The 24,427-nt window shown below is 50.8% G+C and overlaps 1 protein-coding gene across 1 annotated transcript in view; it reads left to right on the top strand.

Annotated features, from left to right (window-relative positions):
* The window catches only part of LOC140425850 (uncharacterized), a 166,283-nt gene that overhangs the window by 90,085 nt on the left and 51,771 nt on the right, over positions 1-24,427 (top strand). The window contains exons 4-5 of the mRNA XM_072510236.1: positions 11,376-11,537; positions 11,669-11,789. Of these exons, the coding sequence (XP_072366337.1) occupies positions 11,376-11,537; positions 11,669-11,789 (283 nt within the window). The remainder of the gene's footprint in view (positions 1-11,375; positions 11,538-11,668; positions 11,790-24,427) is intronic.

Genomic DNA, 24,427 nt, shown 5'->3' on the forward strand with positions numbered 1-24,427 from the left:
CATACAATATCTACCAATGGTGTTCCAGCATTACCAGGTACCGTAATACCTCGACACAGACTACCACATTCACCCCCTGTTAAAAAAGAGGCCGGCGGGGGTGGTGGCTTGATATTACAACACGGTAACATGGTAGAGATTATAGTTATGGAGGTACTGTAATACCTCATACAGCATTTTGTAACTATTTACAGATTCATAATTAACTATACACTTTAAAATGAAGCAATCAGTCGATCGGGGGCCCTGGTCGTCCTCTGTGATCGTCAAAGCTTCGGTGGTGACTTCGGTGGAGGCTCGGGCATCTGTGACTCCGGGAGCGTGGCCTCGATCTCTGTGGCAGCTTCAACACCCCTAGACGGCGCTGGTAGGGAAAACGGTTGACCTGGGAAGGGAGCGCCTGCGGGGTGCATCGGTGGGTGGGGGGCCTAGACGGGGCCGGCGGATGGACCAACCCTCCTGTAAGGTACACTGGTGGGAGGGATGGTGGAACTGGTGGCTGGGGTGTGCATGGGGATCCGGCGGGCGGCAGGTCTCGTATCTTGTCGGCCGTCAGGGTACCCCACGTAGGCGTACTGGGGGTTAGCGTGGAGATGATGAACCCTCTCGACCAACGGGTCCGACTTGTGCGCCCGCACGTGTTTTCGGAGCAGGATGGGTCTGGGAGCTGCCAGCAGAGGTTGAGAACGTGGTCCCAGAGGAGGACTTCCTGGGGAAGACAAGGAGACGTTCGTGAGGTGTTTGGTTGGTCGTGGTACACAGCAGTGGCCGGATGGAGTGGAGGGCATCCGGGAGGACTTCCTGCGAGTGGAAGACTGGGAGATTCCTGGACCGTAGGGCCAGTAGGACGGTCTTCCAGACCGTTCCGTTTTCCCTCTCTACCTGTCCGTTACTCCGGGGGTTGTAACTGGTCGTCCTGCTCGAGGCGATGCCCTTGCTGAGCAGGAATTGACGCAGTTCGTCGCTCATAAAGGAGGACCCCCTATCACTATGTATGTAAGCGGGGAACCCGAACAGTGCAAAGATGCTATGGAGGGTCTTGATGACGGTGGTTGCGGTCATGCCGGGGCAGGGGATGGCGAATGGGAACCGGGAGTACTCGTCAATCACGTTCAGGAAGTACGTGTTGCGGTTGGTGGAGGGGAAGGGGCCTTTGAAGTCCATGCTGAGGCGTTCAAAGGAACGGGAAGCCTTTATCAGGTGCGCTTTCTCTGGCCGGTAGAAATACGGTTTGCACTCCGCGCAGATTTGGCAGTCCTTGGTGGCTGTCCTCGATGGAGTAGGGCAGGTTGTGGGTCTTGATAAAGTGGAAAAAGCGAGTGACCCCCGGGTGGCAGAGGTCCTCGTGGAGGCCTCGGAGGCGGTCCACTTGTGCGGTGGCACATGTGCCGCGGGACAGGGCATCAGGAGGGTCATTTAGCTTCCCGGGACGATACAAGATCTCGTAGTTGTAGGTGGAGAGTTCGATCCTCCACTGCAAGATCTTATCGTTTTTATCTTGCCCCGCTGTGCATTGTTGAACATGAAAGCAATCGACCGTTGGTCAGTGAGGAGAGTTAATCTCCTGCCAGCCAGGTAATGCCTCCAATGTCGCACAGCTTCTACTATGGCCTGGGCCTCCTTTTCGACTGAGGAGTGGCGGATTTCGGAAGCATGGAGGGTACGAGAGAAGAAGGCCACGGGTCTGCCTGCTTGGTTGAGGGTGGCCGCCTGAGGCGTCACTCTCGACCTGGAAGGGGAGGGACTCGTCGATGGCGTGCATCGTGGCCTTTGCAATGTCTGCTTTGATGCGGCTGAAGGCCTGGCAGGCCTCTATCAACAGGGGAAAAACTGTGGATTGGATCAGGGGACGGGCCTTGTCCGCATAGTTGGGAACCCACTGGGCATAATAAGAGAAAAACCCTAGGCAGCGCTTCAGGGCCTTGGAGCAGTGAGGAAGGGGGAACCCTATAAGGGTGTGAATGCGTTCAGGGTCGGGGCCGATAGTCGGCACTACGTAGCCGAGGATGGCAAGGCAGTCGTGCTAAACACGCATTTATCCTTGTTATATGTAAGGTTTTTTTAAAAAATATTTTATTGAAAATTTTTGGTCAACCATCACAGTACATTGTGTATCCTTTACACAATAATATAACAGTATAAATAACAATGACCTGTTTTATAAACAAAGAATAAATAATATATAACAAAAACGAAAACTAAAACTAAATGGCAACTGCCTTGTCTCAGATAAACACTCTCCAAAAATATGATTTAACAGTCCAATATACAATTATTTATAGCAACGACCTATACATATTATACATATATCTTAACAACCCTGAGAGTCCTTCTGGTTCCCCCCCACCCCCTGGGCTGCTGCTGCTACCTTCTTCTTTTCCATTCCCTCTATCTTTCTGTGAGGTATTCGACGAACGGTTGCCACCACCTGGTGAACCCTTGAGCCGATCCCCTTAGGACGAACTTAATCCGTTCCAGCTTTATAAACCCTGCCATGTCATTTATCCAGGTCTCCACCCCCGGGGGCTTGGCTTCCTTCCACATCAACAGTATCCTACGCCGGGCTACTAGGGACGCAAAGGCCAAAACATCGACCTCTCTCGCCTCCTGTACTCCCGTCTCTTGTGCAACCCCAAATATAGCCAACCCCCAGCTTGGTTTGACCTGGACCCCCACTACTTTCGAAAGCACCTTTGTCACCCCCACCCAGAACCCCTGTAGTGCCGGACATGACCAGAACATGTGGGTGTGATTCGCTGGGCTTCTCGAGCATCTCGCACACCTATCCTCTACCCCCAAAAATTTACTGAGCCGTGCTCCAGTCATATGCGCCCTGTGTAACACCTTAAATTGAATCAGGCTTAGCCTGGCACACGAGGACGATGAGTTTACCCTACTTAGGGCATCCGCCCACAGCCCCTTCTCAATCTCCTCTCCCAGCTCTTCTTCCCATTTCCCTTTCAGCTCATCTACCATAATCTCCCCCTCGTCCCTCATTTCCCTATATATACCTGACATCTTACCGTCCCCCACCCATGTCTTTGAGATCACTCTGTCCTGCACCTCATGCGTCGGGAGCTGCGGGAATTCCCTCACCTGTTGCCTCGCAAAAGCCCTCAGTTGCATATACCGGAATGCATTCCCTTGGGGCAACCCATATTTCTCGGTCAGCGCTCCCAGACTTGTGAACTTCCCATCCACAAACAGATCTTTCAGTTGCGTTACTCCTGCTCTTTGCCATATTCCAAATCCCCCATCCATTCTCCCCGGGGCAAACCTATGGTTATTTCTTATCGGGGACCCCACCAAGGCTCCCGTCTTTCCCCTATGCCGTCTCCATTGTCCCCAAATTTTGAAAGTCGCCACCACCACCGGGCTTGTGGTGTATTTCTTCGGTGAGAACGGCAATGGGGCCGTCACCATAGCTTGTAGGCTAGTCCCCCTACAGGACGCCCTCTCCAAACTCTTCCACGCCGCTCCCTCCTCTTCTCCCATCCACTTACTCACCATTGAGATATTGGCGGCCCAGTAGTACTCACTTAGGCTCGGTAGTGCCACCCCCCCCCCCCCCCCTATCCCTACTACGCTGTAAGAATCCCTTCCTCACTCTCGGGGTCTTCCCGGCCCACACAAAACTCATGATACTCTTTTCGATCGTTTTGAAAAAAGCCTTCGTGATCACCACTGGGAGGCACTGAAACACAAAGAGAAATCTCGGGAGGACTACCATTTTAACCGCCTGCACCCTCCCTGCCAGTGACAGGGATACCATGTCCCATCTCTTGAAGTCCCCCTCCATTTGTTCCACCAATCGCGTTAAATTTAACCTATGCAATGTACCCCAATTCTTGGCTATCTGGATCCCCAAGTAACGAAAGTCCCTTGTTACCTTCCTCAGCGGAAAGTCCTCTATTTCTCTGCTCTGCTCCCCTGGATGCACCACAAACAACTCACTTTTCCCCATGTTCCGTTTATATCCTGAGAATTCTCCAAACTCCCGAAGTGTCCGCATTATCTCTGGCATCCCCTCCGCCAGGTCCGCTACATATAACAACAAATCATCCGCATACAGAGATACCCGGTGTTCTTCTCCTCCTCTAAGTACTCCCCTCCACTTCTTGGAACCCCTCAATGCTATTGCCAGGGGCTCAATCGCCAGTGCAAACAATAATGGGGACAGAGGGCATCCCTGCCTTGTCCCTCTATGGAGCCGAAAGTATGCAGATCCCCATCCATTCGTGACCACACTCGCCACTGGGGCCCTATACAACAGCTGCACCCATCCAACATATTAATCTCCAAAACCAAATCTCCTCAGCACCTCCCACAGATAATCCCACTCCACTCTATCAAATGCTTTCTCGGCATCCATCGCCACCACTATCTCTGCTTCCCCCTCTGGTGGGGGCATCATCATTACCCCTAGCAGCCTCCGTATATTCGTATTCAGCTGTCTCCCCTTCACAAACCCAGTTTGGTCCTCATGGACCACCCTCGGGACACAATCCTCTATCCTCATTGCCATTACCTTGGCCAGAATCTTAGCGTCTACATTTAGGAGGGAAATAGGTCTATAGGACCCGCATTGCAGCGGGTCCTTTTCCTTCTTTAGGAGAAACGATATCATTGCCTCAGACATAGTCGGGGGCAGCTGTCCCCTTTCCTTTGCCTCATTAAAGGTCCTCATCAGTGGCGGGGCGCGAAAGTCTACATATTTCCTGTAAAATTCAACTGGGAATCCATCCGGTCCCGGAGCCTTCCCCGCCTGCATGCTCCTAATTCCTTTCACTACTTCCTCTATTTCAATCTGTGCTCCCAGTCCCATCCTTTCCTGCTCCTCCACCTTGGGAAATTCCAGCCGGTCCAGAAAGCCCATCATTCTCTCCCTCCCATCCGGGGGTTGAGCTTCGTATAATTTTTTATAAAATGCCTTGAACACTCCATTCACTCTCTCCGCTCCCCGCTCCATCTCTCCTTCCTCATCCCTCACTCCCCCTATTTCCCTCACTGCTCCCCTTTTCCTCAATTGGTGGGCCAGCAACCTGCTCGCCTTCTTCCCATATTCGTACTGTACACCCTGTGCCTTCCTCCACTGTGCCTCTGCAGTACCCGTTGTCAGCAAGTCAAATTCTACGTGTAGCCTTTGCCTTTCCCTGTACAGTCCCTCCTCCGGTGCCTCCGCATATTGTCTGTCCACCCTCAGAAGTTCTTGCAGCAACCGCTCCCGTTCCCTACTCTCCTGCTTTCCTTTATGTGCCCTTATTGATATCAGCTCCCCTCTAACCACTGCCTTCAGCGCCTCCCAGACCACTCCCCCCTGGACCTCCCCATTATCATTGAGTTCCAAGTACTTTTCAATGCACCCCCTCACCCTTAGACACACCCCCTCATCTGCCATTAGTTAAATGTCCATTCTCCAGGGTGGGAGCCCTTCTGTTTCCTCCCCTATCTCCAAGTCCACCCAATGTGGAGCGTGATCCGAAATGGCTATAGCCGTATACTCCGTTCCCCTCACCTTCGGGATCAACGCCCTTCCCAAAACAAAAAAGTCTATTCGCGAATAGACTTTGTGGACATAGGAGAAAAACGAAAACTCCTTACTCCTAGGTCTGCTAAATCTCCACGGGTCTACTCCTCCCATCTGCTCCATAAAATCTTTAAGCACCTTGGCTGCTGCCGGCCTCCTTCCAGTCCTGGACCTCGACCTGTCCAGCCCTGGTTCCAACACCGTATTGAAATCTCCCCCCATTACCAACTTTCCCACCTCTAGGTCCGGGATGCGTCCTAGCATACGCCTCATAAAACTGGCATCATCCCAGTTCGGGGCATATACGTTTACCAAAACCACCGTCTCCCCCTGTAGTTTGCCACTCACCATCACGTATCTGCCCCCACTATCCGCCACTATAGCCTTTGCCTCAAACATTACTCGCTTCCCCACTAATATAGCCACCCCCCTGTTTTTCACATCTAGCCCCGAATGGAACACCTGTCCCACCCAACCTTTGCGTAGTCTCACCTGGTCTATCAGTTTCAAGTGCGTTTCCTGTAACATAACCACGTCTGCCTTAAGTTTCTTAAGGTGTGCGAGTACCCGTGCCCTCTTTATCGGCCCGTTCAGCCCTCTCACGTTCCACGTGATCAGCCGGGTTGGGGGGCTTTTTACCCCCCCCCCTTGTCGATTAGCCATCCCCTTTTTCCAGCTCCTCACCCGGTTCCCACGCAGCTGTGTCCCCCCCAGGCGGTGCCCCCCCGCCCATTCCACCCCATACCAGCTCCCCCCTCTTCCCAGCAGCAGCAGCCCAATAATTCCCCCCTCCCACCCCCCCCCCCCCCCCGCTAGATCCCCCACTAGCGTAGTTACACCCCCCATGTTGCTCCCAGAAGTCAGCAAACTCTGGCCGACCTCGGCTTCCTCCCGTGACCTTGGCTCGCATCGTGCGACGCCCCCTCCTTCCTGCTTCCCTATTCCCGCCATGATTATCATAGCGCGGGAACCGAGCCCGCGCGTCCCCCTTGGCCCCGCCCCCAATGGCCAACGCCCCATCTCCTCCACCTCCTTTCCTCCCCCCACCACCTCCTGTGGAAGAGAGAAAAGTTACCACATCGCAGGATTAATAACATAAAACTCCTCTTTCCCCCCTTTTTACCCCCCTCTTCGCCCCCCATACTCGCCCCACCACTTTGTTTCAAACGTTCTTTTTTTAATAACCCGCTCATTCCAATTTTTCTTCCACGATAAAAGTCCACGCCTCATCCGCCGTCTCAAAGTAGTGGTACCTCCCTTGATATGTGACCCACAGTCTTGCCGGTTGCAGCATTCCGAATTTTATCTTCTTTTTGTGAAGCACCGCCTTGGCCCGATTAAAGCTCGCCCTCCTTCTCGCCACCTCCGCACTCCAGTCTTGGTATACGCGGATCACCGCGTTCTCCCACTTACTGCTCCGAGTTTTCTTTGCCCATCCAAGGACCATCTCTCTAGCCTTAAAACGGAGGAATCTCACCACTATGGCTCTAGGAATTTCTCCTGCTCTCGGTCCTCGCGCCATCACTCGGTATGCTCCCTCCACCTCCAGCGGACCCGCCGGGGCCTCCGCTCCCATTAACGAGTGCAGCATCGTGCTCACATATGCCCCGACGTCCGCTCCCTCCGCACCTTCAGGAAGTCCAAGAATCCTCCTCGCATTGTTCTCCAGCGCCTCCAGCCTTTCCACACATCGTTTATGGTGTGCCTCGTGCATCTCCGTCTTCACCACCAGGCCCTGTATGTCGTCCTCATTCTCGGCAGCCTTTGCCTTCACGACCCGAAGCTCCCGCTCTTGGGTCTTTTGCTCCTCCTTTAGCCCTTCGATCGCCTGTAATATCGGCGCCAACAGCTCCTTCTTCATTTCCTTTTTGAGTTCTTCCACACAGCGTTTCAAAAACTCTTGTTGTTCAGGGCCCCATATTAAATTGCCACCTTCCGACGCCATCTTGGTTTTTGCTTGCCTTCCTTGCCGCTGCTCTAAAGGATCCACCGCAATCCGGCCACCTTCCTCTCCTTTTTTCATCCGTATCCAGGGGGGATTCCCTTCTGGTTCACCGCACAGTACTTTTAGCCGTTAAAATTGCCGTTGGGGCTCTTATTAAGAGCCCAAAAGTCCGTTCCACCAGGAGCTGCCGAAACGTGCGACTCAGCTGGTCATCGCCGCACCCGGAAGTCGTTATATGTAAGGTTAAGGGTCTTTGCAGTCTGGAGGAATTTTCGGAGGTTGGTGTCGTGGTCCTGCTGGTCGTGGCCGCAGTTGGTGACATTATCGAGATATGGGAATGTTGCCTGTAAACCGTACCGGTCAACCATTCGGTCCATCTCGTGCTGGAAGACCGAGACCCCGTTGGTGACACCAAAGGGAACCCTTAAGAAGTGATAGAGCCGCCCATCTGCCTCGAAGGCAGTATATTTGCGGTCACTAGTGCGGATGGGGAGCTGATGGTAGGCGGACTTAAGACCCACCGTGGAGAAGACCTTGTAATGCGCGATCCTGTTTACCAGGTCGGATATGCGGGGGAGAAGGTACGCATCCAGCTGTGTAAACCTGGTGATTGTCTGACTGTAGTCGATGATTTGGGAGGACAGCATACCTGCCATGAAAGCGTCCCGGATCAAGAATTCTGTGTGGTCGCTCGCTGAAACTTGCGGGCAGCTGCAGTTTCTCCCCAACACCAGGAGCGCAGGGTAGAATTCTTCCAGCGATTCCCCAGGGATTTGTCGCCTCGTTGCTAACAAGTTTACGGGCATAGACTTGGTTTACCGGGCGAATATAATGTCCTTTTAGCAGCTCCATTGCTGCATCGAAGTCGTCCGCGTCCTCGATGAGGGTGTAAATTTCCAGGCTCACCCTCGAGTGCAGGACTTGCAATTTCTGTTCTCCCGTGGGTGTGTTTTCGGCCATTCTGAGATATCCTTTAAAACACGCCAGCCAGTGCTTGAATGTTGCCGCTGAGTTCGCCGCGTGGGGGCTGAGTTGCAGACACTCCGGCTTGATTCGGAGCTCCATCCTTTTAAATCTATCTTATTAAATTGATGCACGATCAATGACCACTAAAGTGAGGTTGTAGTCCAACTGAAGGCTTTAATAAGCTAGATGTTTCCCCCAGCAGCTCAGGTACAGAAAGAAGGCTGCTGGGGCGGCACGGGCTCTTATACCCCGCCTTGCAGGGCGGAGCTACCATACAGCTTGAACAATAGGACACATACAATATCTCCAATGGTGTTCCAGCATTACCAGGTACCGTAATACCTCTGCACAGACTACCACATGCCCTTTGTCCCAAAGTTATGCACTACCGCTTGAATATGTTGAACCATCACTTTTGGCTTAGTTACTCCCTGTTCAGACCCTATCGCTCAGAATGTTCAATTATCAAGTCTGACCACAGAGAAAAGCTATCCAAAAACATTGCAGTTCCTTTGACTCCTCTCCTGTGAGTCAAAAAGCTCTCAAAGTGAGTCAAGTAAGCCACATTTAAGTCCAATTCCTCTATACTTCATTCCCCACCAGGATGGTCTGAGGGCTCCCGCTTCTTCCTCGAACTGAGGCCTGAACAATCCCTATCCACCAAGACTCTCCTCCATCTGGCTGAATTTGCCCTCTCATTGAACAATTTCTCCTTTAACATGTCTCATTTCCTCCAAACCAAAGGTGTGGCTCTGGGTACCCGCATGGGTCCCAGTTTTGCCGGTCTCTATGGGGTATGTGGAACATTCCTTGTTCCAGTCTTACTCCAGCCCCATCCCACAACTCTGTTATCGGTACATTGACAACTGTTTCGGTGCCACTTCATGTTCCCTTCTGGATTTGAAAACATTTATTAACTTTGCTTCCAATTTCCACCCCTCACTCACCTTCACATGGTCCTTCTCTGACACTTCTCGTCCCTTCCTTGACCTTTCTATTTCAATTTCTGGGGATAAGTGTACACTAATATCCATTAGAAACCCTACAGTTACTCCCACAGTTACCTCGACTACAGCTCTTCATACCCCACATCCTGTAAGGACTCCATCCCATTCTCTCAGTTCCTTCGCCTCCGTCGCATCTGTTCCAGTAAATTCACAGCCACATTTAAGGCGCCAGCTTTCAAGGGGTGGGTTACTGAAAGCACAGACTTGTGTCAATTTAATTTCATTGGGGAGGCTGCATCAAATCAGGCGAATTGCATGTAAATTGTATGAAAGTGTGTGATTTTGAATTTACATGAGGTTCCCGTTGTTACTGGTCGAGTTTCCTGCTTGCTTACCTTTCTGATATAAACTGGAGCCAGTTTCCTGCTGCTGGGATTTGGCGAGTGGCCTCCTGCGCAATTCTCTGAACCCACTTGCCATCTTGCCCGCTCCAATGGTCTCCCGTACAATGGAAATTCAAATATGATACCGACTGTGCCGATGGAGATGGTGGAATTAGTGGTACTCCCTAGATTTCCTTATATGCTCCTCGAATTAAAGCAACCCTATTGTAACAACAAACTTTGAGCATATATTTTTGCAGATATTTTTGTTTGCCAGTTGTCATCTAAGTTAAAGGTCTATTGATTTCAACCACAGCCTAACAGTTCAGAACTTCCTGTTCATATAATCCTATTATCACCTGGCATATGTAACCTGGATTTTGGAAAAAATAGCTGCAGAGTTTCAGAATAATATCACTTCCGGCAATTCTAAATTTAATTTGTATCCGTACCTGTTACCGGCTTTTATCCAAAGCGTGTCGAGATATGCATATCAAATGCTAGTAGGCTGGTGACAAGGTCCAAGACCTCTCCACTCCCTTTCTTCCCTGCGTAATGTTCTGGAAATAAGTACATACTTGGAAAATTGGCCTAATTTTTTCATGGTTTCATCATCTCATCTGCAGCCACCTGAGTTGGCCAGCTCCCGATTTAAAATGGAGAACAGCAAAGGCTGAAGGGAAATTCAGCCAACACAGGCAGAAACCAGCAGGTGCAGGTTTGCTGTGTAATTAACTCTGAAAAAGCCCAGACAGCATCGATACCAGCGACCATCAGCATAATAATGTAGCAGCCATCTACATACTAATGAGCAATCCCCAGGAACAATAGCAACATTTGGGACACACAAAACTAAGCCAGACTCCCCGGCGCCAGCAGGAGCCAACACAAAAGAGGTTAACGGACACCTCAAGACCGCCCATCGATCAGGGAACCGCTCCAGTATTGGAGAAATCGAATCAAGCGATTGGAGCAAAGTCCAATCACCTAGAACCAGGTACAGGGTCCGCCCCGAAAGGCAGGAAGCCCCTGGGGACAATAAAGTTAAGCCCCCAAGTTCAACTCGCTCTCTTCTTCCTGCCCGGGTCACCTAGCAACGCGAACCAACCTTGACCGTGACCGGTGCAGTGACCGCCGAAAGACCGTAAGTCTTAATTCAACGCTCGCTATGAGACAGGCGCTCCTAGCTACCAATCCGTACCAACTTCGAATCCCGCAGACTCAGAACCCGAACGAAAGGTCATTTGTTCCCCTGACCTGGTGGGCCAGTCCGAAGTTAAGTATAGGCCTGTTAGTTTTAGAAGTAGCTTAGACGTAGAATTTGTGCATGAGTAGTGATTACTGTGTATAATAAATGTGCTTTGATTTGAATCTTACTAATCGGTGTATTGAGTTATTGATCATTACTTGGACTTGAACCTCGTGTCGGTATCATAAAGATACCTGGCGACTCGAGAGCAAAGGTAATAAAACAGAGCAATTGAACCAACCGAAATGTTAGCAACACATCACAACCTCCAAAATATTTTACTGCTTTGAACGGAATTAATTGAAATGGATAGAATCACTTTAAAAATTGAAAATATATATTTTTTTCTTTACTTAAGGAAATGCATTAACGACACTACCAACTAATTTTGGACAACTGACATCTCTCAAAGAAATATATCTGAATGAAAATCCACTAGTAAAACCTCCAAAGCTAATTTGCGAAGGGGCAAAACTCAATGCAATAGATCAATATTTGAAATGTGCATATGCTTGCGACAGTAAGTAGACTATTGAATAATACAAAATGCAATAATCATCTGGTTATTGTTAAACATGTAAAATCCGAATGTGACTAATTAGTAATTTATCCAATGCTATCTGTGTCATTTTATGAACTCTTTTATTTTAGAAAGGTTTCTGGAGAAAGTGTTACAGTTAATACCAAAATATGTTCCTGCTGAAGATCTTCAATATTTTTGTAAAAAGCTTCATCTACCTGCTGCTGACATTGCTACTCTTGAAAAATCAAGGTTTGGCTTTTCAAATCTCCCTAAATATGTTTAGAAAATATATGTTATTTGTTCATATACATAGAAGGAATATTAATCCCCAAATGTGTTGGGTTTGGACTTCTGGTGGCGGCCATGGGGTGAATGGTCGCACACAGGGCAGCTCCAGCTCAAAAGTGTTGGTTTGAGCTCTTTTTACCCAAAAGTGTGGTAGTTTTGGCAGGAATGTTTAGCAGAAGGTGTGGAGGAGAAGATCCCCTCATGAGCGGCATTCCTACTGGTTAGCAGACCCAGCAAAAAACAGTTAAAGACCTGGCCAAGGCACTGGAGGAGATCAGTGGCATAGCAATAATTGTGAGGACGACAGAGGGGGAAGAGTTGTCACAAGTGGTAAAGCCCCAGATAGAGCAGTTGATGGCAATTATCAGAGAAGAGTTCCGCCAACAAAGAAAGGAGATGCATGAGGACTGGTCGAAGGCCATTGAAGGAGCACTAGCACCCCTGAGAGAATTAATTGAGCGAGTGGAGAAATGCCTCGAGGCACAGGGGTCTCAGATATGGGAGATGGAGAAGGTGGTGTCTGACCATAGTGATCGGGTGGTGTCAGAGGCGGAGGTGGGGATCCTGGGGGACCTTTGCTAGTTGCTGAGGGCAAAGGTAGAGGAACAGGAGAACAGGTCCAGGAGGCAGAACCTATGTATCGTCGGCCTGCCGGAGGGTGTGGGAGGCACAAGCGCCACAAAATACATTTTGAGGATGCTGGCGGCGCAAGTGGCGGAAGGGGTGCTGGACAAGGGCCCAGAAGTGGAGAGGGCACACAGGTCCCTAAGGAAAAAGCCGAGAGTGGGGGAGCCACCGTGGGCGATGATTGTGAGGCTCCACCTGTTTGTGGAGAAGGAAAATATCCTGCGGTGGGCCAGGGAGCAGCGGTATTGCAAATGGGAGGGGAACCGGGTCCGAATTTACCAAGATATTGGCACAGAGCTGGCTAAGAGACGTGCTGGATTTAACAAGGCCAAGGCATTGTTATATCAAAGGCAGATTCAGTTCTGGGTGATAGCTCTAGGAGAATTTACTGAATTTATTTAGTAGTTACCCTTTGTATTATAGTTCATTAGTTACCTTTCCACGTGTTGATCTTGTAAATAAATTATCTTACTAGTCAAAGAACTAGATGTTCTGTGTGCATCTGTACTACGGCCATAACACAGTACATAACATGGTACCAAGTGTACCAATTAAAGATAACAATGGAGGTGGGCAGCACGGTGGCGCAATGAGTCGCACTGCTGCCTCACGGCACCGAGGTCCCGGGTTCGATCCCGGCTCTGGGTCACTGTCCGTGTGGACTTTGCACATTTTTACCGTGTTTGCGTGGGTTGCGCCCCACAACCCAAAGATGTGCTGGGTAGGTGGATTGACCACGCTAAATTGCCCCTTAATTGGAAAAAATGAATTGGGTACCCTAAATTTATTTTTAAAAAGATAACAACGGAAAAGACGGGACAAAACTGGCTAAAGAAAGAAAAATGAAATTTTGTCTATCTGGTAAACTATGGGCAACTGGAACTCAACGCAAGTAAAGACTGTGGAGTTAGAGATGAAAGGTTTGAAGGCACCCCACCAGCTTCATGTCATCGGTAATGTAGATGAAAATTGGTGTGTTTTTAAGCAGCAATTTGGACTCTATGTTGACCTGCAGGCACACCCTGAAGAGAGGCGTCTGGCATTGCTGCTCACGGTAGCAGGTCCTCAAGCAGTAGATACTTATAATACCTTTGCATTCGACAGCGAAGCGGAAAGCAAGAGCTTCGATGAAGTAATAAAGTACTTTGATTGCTGTTGCTTCCCAAAGAAAAATGAAACATTCAAGCGTTATCTCTTTGCGATTGAAGGTGCAGTCGTGCAACTTTCGTACTTTAAAGTCGTTGATGATCCACGATCAGATAGTGTTCGGGATATCAAATGACAAAGTACGTGAGAGACTATTGTGGAAAGATGAGCTTCAACTGGAAAATGCTGTCAATATTTGTCGTGCCTGCGAGCTAGCTGCACAGCAGATTTGCACGCTCAATCTGAAACATTTTGGTGCTAATGTGGCAGAAGTCACCAGCGCCATAAGCACTGTGACGTAGTCAAAAATGAAATGTGGTCGCAGTGCGGGTGGCCATTTTGAGTGGCTGACCGGATCCGCCATTTTGTGCCAGCAATGCGGGAATCAACATTTGCCATGGCGATGTCCCGCCCTTGGGAAGGTGTGTTATGAGTTTGGCACAACGAATCACTTTTCTAGGCGATGTTTCTCAGTCCAACAGTTGACCAAACAGGACCAGATAACTTAGTGATATACCATCAATTCACAGCGAGACCACATGAACAAGTGAACAAAGTCTTTATTACACAAAGATCTAGCCTGCCAGTGACTTCTGTACAAATGAGCACCACCCACTGGGCACAGGACTATATACCGTCCTGGGGGGGGCAGAGCCAGAGGCGGAGCCTACTGGGGTTCCAGCTCAATCCTTAAAGGTTAAAGGTTACACCGGCACCACATCTCCTGGTGTATACATTTCACCACATTCACCCCCTGTTTAAAAAAAACACAAAGTCTGACGGGGGTGACGGGGGTCAAATGTCCAGTCTATCCGGAGGCCGGATCGTCCTTTTAGACCTCCCCAGCTCTGGTGGTGCGGCGGGCACTGAGTTCGTAGATGATGGCGACTCCGAGAACGTGCTGTTCGGAGCTTCCGCCCGGCGTGTCGGAGACGGTTGCGGGGTAGTGGTCGGCAGGTGGGTGGTTGCTGTGAAGGCGCGGGGGGCAGTGCAGGCGCGGGGGGCGGCGTAGGTGCGGGAGGACACAGGAGCCCCAGGGGGGGCGAAAGGGACACGATTGGTGACAGTAGGCGATGCTGGGATGCGAGGGCGTGCATTAGGAGGGGAACCAGCGGGCGCCAGGTCCCGTAGGGAGACTGTATCTTGCCGTCCGTCTGGGTGCGCGACGTAGGCGTAATGGGGGTTTGCGTGCAGCAGCTAGACCCTCTCAATTAGGGGGTCGGTCTTATGGCTCCTCATGTGCCTCGGAGAAGGACAGGCCCCGGAGTTGTCAGTCAGGATGGAAGCGAGACCCCGGAGATGGACTTCCTGGGGAAGACAAACAAGCAGTTGTGAGGGGTCTCATTCGTGGCTGTGCAGAGGAGCAACCTAATGGAGTGGAGCCCGTCGGGGAGGACCTCCTGCCAGCTGGGAACCGGGAGACTTCTAGACCAGAGGGCAAGAAGGACGGCCTTCCATACCGTCGCGTTCTCCCTCTCCACCTGCCCGTTGCCCTGCGGGTTGTAGCTGGTAGTCTTGCTCGAGGCGATGCCCTTACCGAGCAGGTACTGATGCAGCTCATCGCTCATAAACGATGTGCCCCGGTTACTGTGGATGTATGCAGGGAAACCGAACAGTGTGACGATGCTGTGCGGGACCTTTATTACTGTGGCTGAGATCAGGTTGGGGCAAGGGACAGCGAAAGGGAAGCGGGTGTACTCGTCAATGACGGTCAGGAAGTACAGATTGCAGTTGGTGGACAGGAGTGGCCCCTTGAAGACGACACTGAGGCGCTCAAAGGGCCAGGAGGCCTTTACCAGATGGGCCTTGTCTGGCCGATAGAAGTGCGGTTTGCACTCCGCGCAGACTTGGCAATCCCTGGTCATGGCTCTGACCTCCTCGGTGGAGTAGGGCAGGTTGCGGGACTTAATAAAATGGACAAGCCGGGTGACCCCTGGGTGGCAGAGGTCGTTGTGGAGAGCCCGCAGTCGGTCCTCCTGCTCGCTGGCGCAAGTACCGGGAGATAGGGTATCTGAGGGCTCGTTGAGTTCCCCAGGACGATACTTAATATCGTAAGTGTTAGTGGAGAGTTTGATCCTCCACCTCAAGATCTTATCATTTTTAATCTTGCCCCACTGTGCATTGTCAAACACAAAGGCTACCGACCGTTGGTCGGTGATGAGGGTGAACCTTCTACCAGCCAGGTAGTGCCTCCAATGCCGCACAGCTTCCACAATGGCTTGCGCCTCCTTCTCGACAGAGTAGTGTCGAATCTCAGAAGCATTGAGGGTTCTAGAGAAGAAGGCTATGGGCCTGCCCGCCTGGTTGAGGGTAGCAGCCAGGGCGACGTCTGACGCATCGCTCTCTACCTGAAAAGGGATGGACTTGTCCACCGCGTGCATGGCGGCCTTAGTGATATCGGCCTTGAAGCGGCTGAAGGCCGCGCAGGCCTCAGCCGTCAGGGGAAACATAGTGGTCTTATTAAGTGGGCGAGCTTTGTCCACGTAGTTAGGGACCCACTGGGCGTAGAATGAGAAAAGCCCCAGGCACCGTTTGAGGGCCTTGAGGCTGTGGAGAAGGGGAAGTTCCGTGAGGGGGCGCATGTGGTCAGGATCGGGCCCCAGGACTCCGTTTTCCACGACATATCCGAGTATGGTGTAGCCACCTAAAATGGCTGATTCCTTATTAATTTGGCCAAAACCCGATTTAAAATGGCTGACCGAAAAGGCTGATGGGAAAAGCAGCCAACAGGACACAAACAGACAGCTGCAAACAGAATAGCGTATTCGGCTCTGGGGAAGTCGGCCCAGATCGATACTCAGGAATATTAGCAGCACATCAACCCAGACATCTGCAGTTTAATCGGCTATCCCCGGGAACAATTGCAACATATTAGCAATTGAATGCCGGGCCAGACCTGTCGGCGCCTGCAGTGGCCGAAACAAAGACAGGTGAACGACCACCCCCCGATCGAGGAATCGCCCCATTATTGGAGCATATCGAACCCAGTGACTGGGAACAAGTCCACTCACTTGGGACTCAGGGTTAAGGGCCGCCCCGAGAGGCGGGAAGACCCTGGGCCCTATAAAGTGAGGGGCCAAGTTCAGATCTCTCTCTCTCTCCCTTCTTCACCTGCTCGCAGCCTTCGCAAGAACCTTCAGCAAAGAACCGTAAGTTTGACTCCAGCGATCGCTACCCGATAAAGACTCGTAGCCATCGACCCGTATCAGCCTTTTGAATCCCGCAGGCCAGATCTGATTCGATAAGCCATTTGTTTCCCTGACCTGGTGGGCCCTTCCTAAAGTTAAGTATTGGCCAGTAGTGGTAGGTTTCGATATAGATGGTAGGATTATTGTGTAAGCATTAGTTGTTGTATATAATAAATGACTTTGATTTCAATCTTACTAAGCGGTGTGCTGACTTATTAATCATAACTCGAGCTTGAACCACGTGGCGGTATCAGAAAGATACCCGGCGACTCGTGAGCAAAGGTGACATAATCAGAGCTAATAAACTAAGGCCAAAAAGAGCAACATAATTGGCGACTCTGGTGGGACCCGACATAGAAGTGGAAAACCACTCCGAGAGAACCCCAGAAATTTGAATAGAATCCAATCGGAAGCATAAACAAAAAAAAACACAAGTGTTCAAGCGGTTCTGCTTAATCATTCACAATTCGGAAGTGTGTGTATGCATGCGTAACTAACAGGGTTATAAGGTAAAACTGATAGATTTTTGTTGCGTCAATACTGTCGGAAGTCGGTATTTTCGGAAATTAGCGCAAGCCGTACCTGCATCTACGACACCACCTTAGCCCCCTGTTCCAAATTTGAACGTAGCGAGCAGATAAGAGAGATGGCCATGCAGGCAATGCAGGCAATGCAACGCCTCATGAACCCCGAAGAATTTGCGGACGCACCAATCAGCAGCATTAAAGTGGGACAGTGTCCCATTTGGGAAGTGGAAATTCGCAAATTTCTGCAGGGCAAAGGATGGCCCGTGTGGAGCGGTTTCTGTAATAATGACGACTCAGGTCCCGGAAGTATAGGGCATACTTGGTGGGAGAACATGAGTGAAATCCATAAGAAGAGCTTAGCGAAAGCGCGCAAGCCGATGTCAATCGTGTCCTGCATGGCACAATTGCGAGGCACAGAGGAGGTCGTTAGGACGCTCCAAAAAGAAATAGAAGGCATACATCGTATGAGTAAAATCGATGTATGCGAGATGGAAAAAGAGAACCTGGAATTGAAAAGGCAGTTAGAAGCCAAGGACGAAGAGGTGGCTGACGCCAAACGGGGTCACCAGTCTTGTCTGGCGCATTTAAGCAGTTTTCAATCCCAGTATGAGAAGGCTTATAAGGACACGCAGCGTGCCGTCCTGGTTAAGAAAGAGGCAGAGAAGTAGGTGGAGACGCTACAGAAGCAACGTAGTGATCTCAAGGCAGCCTTGAGAGCGCTCCATGCTGCAACCACGGAACAAAGGCAGAGTACCTTAGACCATGCGAAGTGCCGAAAGCAAATTGCAGACCTGCAAGCAATGCTTTCTGTCCAAAAGGGATTCCAAGACACCTTTGGGGAAAGTTTAGAACAGGAAGACGGCCCTGAATGGGAAGAACTGCAAGAGACAGCGCAGAGATATGTTCAGGGAACATGTGCGCAGGGAAAGCCCCAAAGCAGGAGACCACCCCCACCCCCCACACAGCAGGTAATACAGGCTCCCATGAACCCTGTAACAACCCACCGCACCGCCACAGCAGACGAGGCGGATGTCTTATATTCCACCCCCCTCACAGTGACCCAATTACGGGACGCGTGTGCTAAAATCACACCGTTCCTCCCCGCTTCAGACCCACACCATTTCTTTGCCACCGTCAAACAACAGGCGACCTTGTACGACCTGGATGAGAAAGAGCAGGTAAAACTCACGGTCCTCAGCTTAGGCCCATCGGTCGCAGCAGCCCTTCCCGACCCACAGAATGTAGGAGGAGGCACCCTTGCAGAAATGCATACCGCAATCCTGGATGCGATTGGGTATAACCGGGGCGACCCCGTAGACGGTCTAAATAAGTGTAGACAGAAAAAGTCTGAACACCCCACAGCGTTCGCAGGACGCTTGTGGATTCACTTTGAAGCCGTTTTCGGAAACGTAGACCGTGCCCATTTGTCCACAGACAATATGGCCAAATGGACCCGCACCCTTATCTCCCATGCCACGGAAGGACAGAATGCCTGTAGTAATTATGACCCCTCGGAGGAGGCTCATAATGAGAAGTGGGTGGTCAAAAGATTGTCCCGTGTTTGGGAACAAGCGGCTCACAGTAAACCCGCCGCTAGAACCCCTGAGGAAAAACAAGCCGCCGCAGACGTGCAGGCAGTAAGAACCACTCTTCACAACCCCGCCTGGGTAAACGAGGGAAAGAGCAGCCCCCCAGCAAAACCGCAAGAATGCTACAATTGCGGACAAGTGGGGCATTTTACCAAAGAATGCAAGGCCCCTAAAAAACCACAGAAAGCCCAACAGACAGGCACTCTCAATAAGAAAAAGGCAGAGCCCATACATAGCGCTAGCGTCCAGTCTGATCAGACAGTCTTGACCGGAACGGACTGACGGTGTACAGGCTCCCCCAGCTGGGTCTGCGATACCCTGTGGGATAGGTCAGGACGACCCGTAGTCGCAGCAAAGGTTAGGGGACAGCCGATCAAGCTTCTCTGGGACACAGGAGGGTCCCGCACAACCTTAAATTCCTCCACCCTCGGTAAGGACACGTGGCCCACCACAGCCACTATCACCCTCAGCGGCTTCACAGGCCACTCACAGCAGGGACACATCACAACCCCTGTACCCATCCAAATCGGAACCATGAATACAAAACAGCCCGTAGTGTTAGTCGACCTGCCCCCAACAGCAGAGCACATTTTGGGGATCGACTTCATGAATTCTCACCACCTCTCTTTCGATCCAGTCAACCAGTGTGTCTGGAAGATGGCGAAAAATGCTAGAGCCCCCGCAACGCTCAACATAGGGGATTATATGAACAAAATTAGCGCAGTAGGCGAGTTTTGGTTCAACCCCACCACACTCAGCACGGACCGACAGGTTAGGGCAGTCCTGCAAAAAAACAGGGCATCATTCGCAACCCACAAGCACAACTGTGGACGGATGACCGGTTCCGTACAAATAACAGGAACGGACCCTAGACCCCAAAAGCAGTACGGATTTCCCCTAGAAGCAGAGGGAGAAATCCTAAAGGTTATAGAAAGTTTATTAGAGCAGAGCGTCCTAAGGTCGGTAGGCTCAACTAATAATGCCCCGATTTGGCCAGTAAGGAAGCCCGACGGGTCATGGCGCTTGACCATAGATTATCGGGAACTCAATAAAGTCACCCCCGTAGCAGCCCCCACCGTTGCAACAAGTCCCGAGACCATGCTCAAACAGGGACTCCATGCCCGATATTTCACGGTTTTGGACGTCAGTAATGGGTTCTGGTCCATTCCATTGGCAAAGGCATGCCAGTATAAATTTGCCTTCACTTTCAGAGCGCAGCAGTACACGTGGACATGCCTGCCACAAGGCTTCCACAACTCCCCCCTCCATTTTCCACCGACAGCTGGCAAATGGACTAGCGAAATTTCCTCGCCCCGAATGTCTGGTACAGTATGTAGACGATCTACTACTGCAGACAGACAAGAAGGAAGAGCACATTGAGCTTCTGTCCGAACTCCTGGAATTACTGCATTCCATTGGCTGTAAAGTAAACCCCAAAAAGGCCCAGATATTGGAAGAGAAAGTGGTATATTTGGGTACTATTATCACACACGGCAAACGCGAGATCGAGCACAAAAGAATTGACTTGATCGCTAAATTGCCCCTTCCCCAGCACGTTTCAGCCCTCCGGTCGTTTTTAGGACTGGTTGGCTACTGCCGAAACCACATTGACGGTTTCGCCAGCAAGGCAGCACCCCTCTCAGACCTCCTAAAGAAAGGAGCCCCCTGGGAATGGCTTCCACAGCATAGGGATGCTGTGGAATCATTAAAACAGGCGCTCATAGCCGCCCCCGCACTACAAGTTCCTGACGCGCTTTCCCCTTACGCAATAGAGGTAGCGACCACAGACCGCACCCTTTCAGCCGTGCTCCTGCAGGAACGGCACGACCAGCTAAGACCCGTGGCTTATGCCTCCCAAATTTTAGATGCTGTGGAGCAGGGATTCTCAGCCTGTGAGAGGCACCTGCTTGCAGTTTTCTGGGCAGTGCAGTACTTCTCATACATTACCGGACTGAACCCCATCACCATTTTGACCAAGCACACCCCCACCCAACTTTTACTAGACGGACGACTTAAAGACGGTACCGTCAGCCAAATCCGCGCTGCTAGGTGGACCCTTCTCTTGCAAGGACGGTCACAGTCAAACGAACCAAAACACACACATACTTAGCGGACAATCTACAGTACCCCGGAACCCCCCATGAGTGTGAAATCGTCTCGCCCCACCATAATACAGGCCCCTTTATAGCAAAAACACCCCCCAGAAAACTAGCCACTCCATCTCAAAACCCCCCTCATCTGGACACGTGTGATCCCATTAGGATCTATGTGGATGGATCTTCCACAGTCCTGGATGGGCAACGCATAACAGGTTGTGGGATTTATGTGGAGGACGCGCAGGGACGCGCCCTCGAGGAAATCGCATTAAAATTACCCGGACACTTAGGCGCGCAGGCAGCAGAGCTTGCGGCCATCGCTTACATTGCAGAGCACCCAGATTCCTTCCCAGCCCAGCAGACATATATTCAGACAGTCTATACGTTTGCAACAGCCTCACCGAATTTCTACCCCTCTGGGAAACAAGAAGATTTGTTTCCGCGGATGGGAAACCCCTCCCCTCAGCCCCATTACTCCGCCATATTTTGCAAAAAGCCAAGAACCGGACCTTTGGCATTATAAAAGTCCGCTACCACCATCGTTCCTCCCCCCCTGGAAATGTAAAAGCCGACGCACTGGCTAAGGCAGGATCCAGGCATGGGTACTTTTGGAAGCCCCCCGAGAGCGCCCCAGTGAGTGCGCCAGTGAGTGCAGTTCAGGTCGCGCAGACTAGGATCGAAGATCTAGTAGAGGCCCAGAAGCAGGATAGCGCTCTCACTGAAATCGTGAAAGGGAAGTTTCCAGCCCAATACGAGAGGTACAGAAATGCAATAACCACACATGACGGTGTGGTGCTAAAGGCCACCCTTTATGTAGTTCCCGAGCAGGATAGGAACCAAATAATCTGTTTATTCCATGATCGTCATGGACACCAGGGAATCAAACCCACCGCAGCCCACCTCAAACAGCTTTGTTGGTGGCCAAATCTCAAAGAGGATGTATCCCATTACATTGAGAATTGCCTCATCTGTGCTCAGAACAACCCAGATAGATATGCCAAAAAGGCACATCTCAGCCACACCCTACCCGTTAACGGCCCCTGGACTAACCTCCAGATCGATTTTATAGGTCCATTGACCCCTTGCAGGAATGGCTATAAATATGTTCTGGTGGTCATAGACACGTTCACAAAGTGGGTGGAAGCATTTCCAGCCCGCACCAACACCACGAAAACCACAGCCAAAATCCTAACCCACCACATCTTTACAAGATGGGGACTCCCCCGCAGTATTGAATCGGACCAAGGTTCTCTTTTACGGGACGGGTCATGCAGAACGTCCTCACGATATTTGGCATAACCCAAAAATTTCACATTGCGTACCACCCTCAATCGAGTGGTATAGTGGAGCGCATGAATCGGACCCTAAAAACCACCCTTAGAAAAATGGTCCAGCAGAACAACACCACTTGGGATTCGGTCCTCCCCTTTGCGCTGATGTTTTTGCGTAACACTGTTTCCACCTCCACAGGTTTCACCTCACACACCCTCATGACCGGACGCCCCATGAAAGGGACAGAGTACTTGTTGGGTTTAGACCTGACCAGCCCTGAAGTTACGGCCCTCACCCATGAGAAAGCCGTTGAACAATTACTTGTAAATGTTAAAACGGCTCAGTTAGCAGCCGCTGTTAAATTGTGCATTAAAAGAAAACAGAGCAAGGCCTGTTTTGATAAGGCAGTACATGCAACGGAGTATAATATAGGACAACAAGTGATGTTGTCTGTGTATAACCCCAGCACATTTCTGTCTCCGAAATACTCGGGTCCGTACTCCATTACTGATAAAGTAAGCCCATCGGTATACAAAATCAAATACCAAAATGGTAAGACTGCGTGGTTTCACATAAACCAGCTAAAGGCTGATGGAGCACAGTCAAACCACGCCCACCACGTCATGCTTGACGCAGCAGACCAAACCCCGCCCACAGCCAACGTGACCACGCCAACCCCCTCCACGTCCAGCCCAGACACGGACTCGCCCCCGACTCCACCCACAAACTTTACACTCCGCCCCGGTACGCCCACAGACTGCAGCAGCAGAGACAGCGACTGTGACTCCGACGACAGCCACAGCACGCCTCCCTACTATCCTGGTCCCACACCCAGCGACTCCGCGTTCGACTCCAGTGATCCCTTCCTCATCACTTTCTTAAACAAACCACACCACCGACCACCGAACCACACAAACGACCCCGACTTTATCCCCACACAACTTGTCGAACGCCATTGGCACCGCGACAACTCCTACAGACTCGTCCGCAATGACGAGAGCAACCCCAACTCATACCACGCAGCCCTCTCAACATTAATTCACTCCAGAATTTGGCACCCGGGAGAAGGGGACGACCCCGAGTCAGACCCCCAATCCGCCAACCCTTTTGCGACCCTGTTCGCAACAGAGAACTGAGGTGTCCACATGATGATTTAAAGGAGACACTTGGTGAAAAGTGCTGTCCTTCCTGATGGAACCTGCAGGATGTTTTACGTTGTTTGTATGTTTGTTTAAGTGTTGTTCGTCCGACAGGAGAATTTTTCTCACACGCCTGTTCTGCCGAAACCTCTGAGGACTTGCCTCAGAGACGCTTCTTCAGCGGTACCAACTTGTCCACAGATACCACAATGGTACCAACTTGTCCACAGATACCACAATGGTACCAACTTGTCCACAGATACTTGGTCAGCAGACCACACGCTCGTTCAGAGGAACTAGCTTTTCAGTTGGTGCTGGTTCAAGGCAAGATGCCCGATCTGATTTGACGGTAGAATCACAGCAGCAACCCCACCATGATGACTACACTTTTGCCCGTTCTTGTCGGTTGCTCAGGCAGTGGAGAAACGGCGTGAGACCCGCCCTGCCTGGGGACCCCCCCGTTGGTCAAAAATGCTCGGGTAGGGGAGATACGGTATTGGTAGCTGTCCTACCCGGGGACTCTATCCAAATCTTACCCGTCGCGGCCCATATGCACCTCATTCGACCTTTTCCTTTCAAAAACAGTTTTATTTATTTAGGCAACCTTTGGGTTGCTGCCAAATGCTATTTACATCCTAGAACATTTGGATGATAAATCAGCACTGGTCCACCATTGGGAAGTGTGCCGTGTCCTAACATTTGTTTTGAAAAAAAAATGAGGGAGTCACATAGAGTAACCAATTATAAGGGAATAATTGGCCCCGCAGGACAGACACACTAACATACCGGATATTATACCAAGGTAGTTACAGATACTATGCTTGTTTTACAGAACTCCAGAAGCTCCAGGACCGGAGAAAACAGAGAACACAAAGAAAGACAAAGAAAGAGGACAGCCATGAGGACTTATTTCATCGTGATCAAGATTTTTATACTGGACATTTGGTTGCGCGGGAACGCGGACCCCATTACTCCAAACCCCCTTGCCATTAATGTTTCACTGCCCCGCAGTACC

Source organism: Scyliorhinus torazame, chromosome 6, assembly GCF_047496885.1.
Source record: "Scyliorhinus torazame isolate Kashiwa2021f chromosome 6, sScyTor2.1, whole genome shotgun sequence".
In the NCBI taxonomy this organism is placed as follows: Eukaryota; Metazoa; Chordata; class Chondrichthyes; order Carcharhiniformes; family Scyliorhinidae; genus Scyliorhinus; species Scyliorhinus torazame.